This window comes from Plasmopara halstedii, assembly GCF_900000015.1.
Source record: "Plasmopara halstedii genome assembly, contig: Scaffold_816, whole genome shotgun sequence".
In the NCBI taxonomy this organism is placed as follows: Eukaryota; Oomycota; class Peronosporomycetes; order Peronosporales; family Peronosporaceae; genus Plasmopara; species Plasmopara halstedii.
The window spans coordinates 204,428-208,226 of NW_020187732.1; the positions used below are offsets into that span (position 1 = coordinate 204,428).

General features: G+C 44.3%; 1 protein-coding gene across 1 annotated transcript; it reads right to left on the bottom strand.

Moving 5' to 3' along the window:
- Positions 1–1,919: 1,919 nt before the first annotated feature.
- Positions 1,920–3,579, bottom strand: PHALS_13994 (RxLR-like protein; the record flags this gene model as incomplete). Its single annotated transcript, XM_024729720.1, has 2 exons — positions 1,920–2,932; positions 2,997–3,579. 2 exons carry the CDS (start codon positions 3,577–3,579, stop codon positions 1,920–1,922), a joined length of 1,596 nt encoding a protein of 531 aa, XP_024580069.1.
- Between the last annotated feature and the right edge of the window lie 220 nt (positions 3,580–3,799).

The following is a 3,799-nucleotide window of genomic DNA, read 5'->3' on the forward strand; positions in this document are numbered from 1 at the left end:
AGAAGAAATATGCGGATGAAGAAGAAAGAGGCAAAGTAGAAGGCTTTAAGGTCGGGGACCTGGTTTTATTAAAAACCTGCCTACACGTACCGCCTCTGCTATCTTCAGGACGAAGCTTCGTCCACGGTTCATCGGACCGTTTAAGTTTGTGGCCAAGCGAGGCCTAGCGTATGCGCTGAACCTTCTGAAACGGATGCGCACCCACCCGGTGGTCCTTTGCTTTCACAGCGGGATCCGCCGGGCGGAAGCCATATCCCACACGAGGGTCAATGACTGACCGTGGATAAGCGCGCATCAGAGCCGCCTTACGGGCAGCTTCAAGCTGCCGCTTCTGTGCCTCATTGAGGTCATTGGTGATGACACCACGTCCCTCAGGTGATGAGCATAAAACGAACATGGGGTCCGCAAGGCGCGAGCAGGGCTCGTCTCACGCCGCTGGCGCGGCTCGTCTTCCCCGTCATCCCACGCTGTCAGAATAGTGAGACTTGGTGACTTCAGTGTCGTTGACACAGGGATTATTGAGCACGAGAGTCGTTTTGTTCCAACGAACCAAGTTGCAGTGTCTAGCGGACACGCAAGCCTCGTTGAGGCAGTAATCGATTGGAACTGTAAATGTTCTCAATCTTAATGGGGAGAGTGTAACGGAGTTACACGTTCTCTCGTAATAGGTGTGTGTCACACAAGATGCGCATGGTGTGACTGCACCCAAATAAGAATACGGTATGTGGCTGGGTAGCCAGAAGTTATGCATGTATTTAGATTTTTCTATATATATTTAGAAAAATCTATTCATTTAGAATTAGGCGGCTTTGCCGCGGATAAAATCAATGAAATCAGTTTTGAATTTAGACCGAAGAGTTTATTAGCCTTGAGTTAAGAATCTAACTACTCTAGGATGTAGCGGATTGTGATCCGCTACACTCGTACTGGTTCTTGTAAAGAACGAAAGGTCGATGAGCTAACTTACGCTTCCTCAAAGCGCAAAACTACGGCAGCGGGGCTGCCGTAGGGACGTTACGGTGTCTCCGACACACAAGCCTCGAATGAGGCGACGATTAAATGTAAATCGTGAATATTCACGATTTTGATGGGGGAGAGTGTAACGGGGTATCACGTACCCTTGTATGAAGGGGCGTGTCACACAAGATGGTGTCACCGTACATAGGTACACAAGTTGGTGTCATTACAGGATGTTGTGGCTACACCGTAACAAGAAGCCATTATATGGCGGGACTGCCAGCAGTTATGCATATTAATTTATTCAATTAGGAAAACCTAATGTCTTAGGTGTAGGCGGCTCAGCCGCAAATAAAAAAATGAAATACAGTTACGGTAAAGCGTCTTTGGCTTTGTTAAGATTCTTAAGTACTCTTGGAGGTATACGATTCGCCACGCTCGTACCGTTTATTGTATAGAACGTAAGGTCGGTGACCTTAGTAAGCTTGTTCTAAGCAAAGAGCTACGGCAGTCCCGCTGTACCCACGATACACATGATCTATTTTGTTTTCCCAGAAACAAGCGATCGAACACCTTGTGTTCCATTCTTACAATTTGTTTCGCTAATCGACCCTCGGTCGACTACATCCTCTGTAATATCATGGAAAAAAATATATCGTCACCTTACCAAGACATGCATTATTGAAATGTTTAGTGAAATACGCTAGCGCCAAAAAAGTAAATGTTTGAGAATTTGAGGTGTTGATATCTGACATCGTAAATACATCTCAACATCTTACAAGAAGAAGAAACTGACTTCAACGGCTACAAGGGCTTTGTTATATCAACCTCGCATTAAAAACATTTATGCAGCTCACAGCTTCATGGAAATTTGTGACTTCAAGAGATTAAATGAGTTTCCAGTCTTTAATGATTGTCTTAAGTAGACGCAATTACTACAGATATTGGTGCGGTCGTCTTGATCACTCAATCGCTATACTCTCAACGCGTTCTTTGTTTTCATCGACAAGGTTTATTATGGAAGCGAGATCAACGCACAAGAATCCCATGCTATTTGCTGCTGCACAAACATTCGGCATTCCCCAGCCGTAGATGTTATTCGGGTATTCATGATAGGAAGTGTTACCACAATTGCTAGGGACCAAAAAAGGTTTGTGTAATTTGCGCGAAGTCGTTTTGGCAAGACCTAGTAGAATTTTTTCATAAGACGGAGATTTTTCCACTGCGTTCACTTCGGACGAATAGTTCAAACTGAGAAGTAGAGCGATAGCACCAGCAACGTGTGGTGTGGCCATCGAAGTTCCAGTAAGTCGCATGTAGGCGCTGTCCTTGACGCTTGAAGCCGACCGAATGCCAACGCCAGGAGCAACAAAGTCAGGCTTGATGATGTACGATTTCGGTAGTTCATACAAATTTTCTCCGCGATACTCGTTCTCTATGCTTGGACCTTTTCCACTCGCACCCCAAAGTGAGATTCCCCCGATTAATGCACCAACAGCTATCGTATCTTCATGGCTCCCAGGATAATACACACTTCCGCACAAAAAACCATTTGTATTCCCACTTGCAAAGACTGGGTAGACGCCGGCCGCTCGCCATGTATCAATAACATTACCCAGCCATGTCCAATGTGGATATTCTGGTGTCGAGCGATCCACACCAAACGAATTTGTAACGACATCGGCACCAAGAGAGCAATTTGTACCAGTGCCATCACTTTTAGTTGGACATAGCACCCATTGAGCCGCCATCAAAAAGTCACTTTTATTAGCTGCACCCCAAACATCAAATGCTCTCGCAGTGATCCATGTTGCATCAGGAGCTACGCCAACTCCTTTTCCACCAACTGCTGTTCCCATTGTGTGGGTCCCATGACCAACTTCATCGGCTGTATCCGGTGTCTCCTTTGACATATCTGTACCCGGCGTAAACCAAAATGAATAATCAAAGCTCACTTTGCCATCTTTCTTCGTTCCTATTCACCAAATGCAAGCAAAATAAGTCGCTTTGATATCAAACGCGATCAAATTTGCATCTACCTCTAAATGACTGCTTTAATACTTCATGCGTGTAACGAACACCCGAGTCAATGCTTGCGACTACCACGTTCTTCCCTTTGATTCCTTCCTTCCATAATTGAGGGGCATGAAGTAGCTTAATATTAGTTTCAGCTTCATTCTCCTCGTTCCCCTTTATGTCTTTTTCTCGTTGAGCTCCAGTAAGTTTTAAAATCTGAGCATCTTCCTCCACTTCCACCACCCCTGGAAACCCTGGTAGATCTTGTTTGAAAAAGTTTTTTAGCTCCTTGTTAACCTCTTGATAGTTGACTATCAATGTGTTTTGTAGCCAAAGACTCGAGATAGAAATGTTAGCTTCATCTTGACTTCTGATGAAGTTAGAGACACTACGCTGGACGTCAATCACAACACTGGAAAAGGTTTTGTGCACTGTTTCGCGTCTCTCAGAACGCGAAAGGTGCGGAGAAAGCTCTAATTTTCGCGCGTCGAGGCGCGGGTGAAGATGCACGAGCACAACACAATCGGACCCTTCAATAGACAGCAGTGCGAGAGCAATTGAGACCAAGAAGAGCACAAGTTGGTAACCCATAGTGATCGGACTCATCCTTGAAGTTTTATTATTAATTCACTGCAAAAATATACATAATATAATGAACTACTAACAAATTCAAATATTGTATCACGTAAGATTTTAAGGCTATTATGCCTCACTAGATTGAACTATCGAATGTGAATTCATAACCTATATACGATTCTCTCAAAACATTTTCAAAAAAAGTAATAAACAATGCTTTAGACCTTTTGCAAACAGGGAAGGAGGTTGC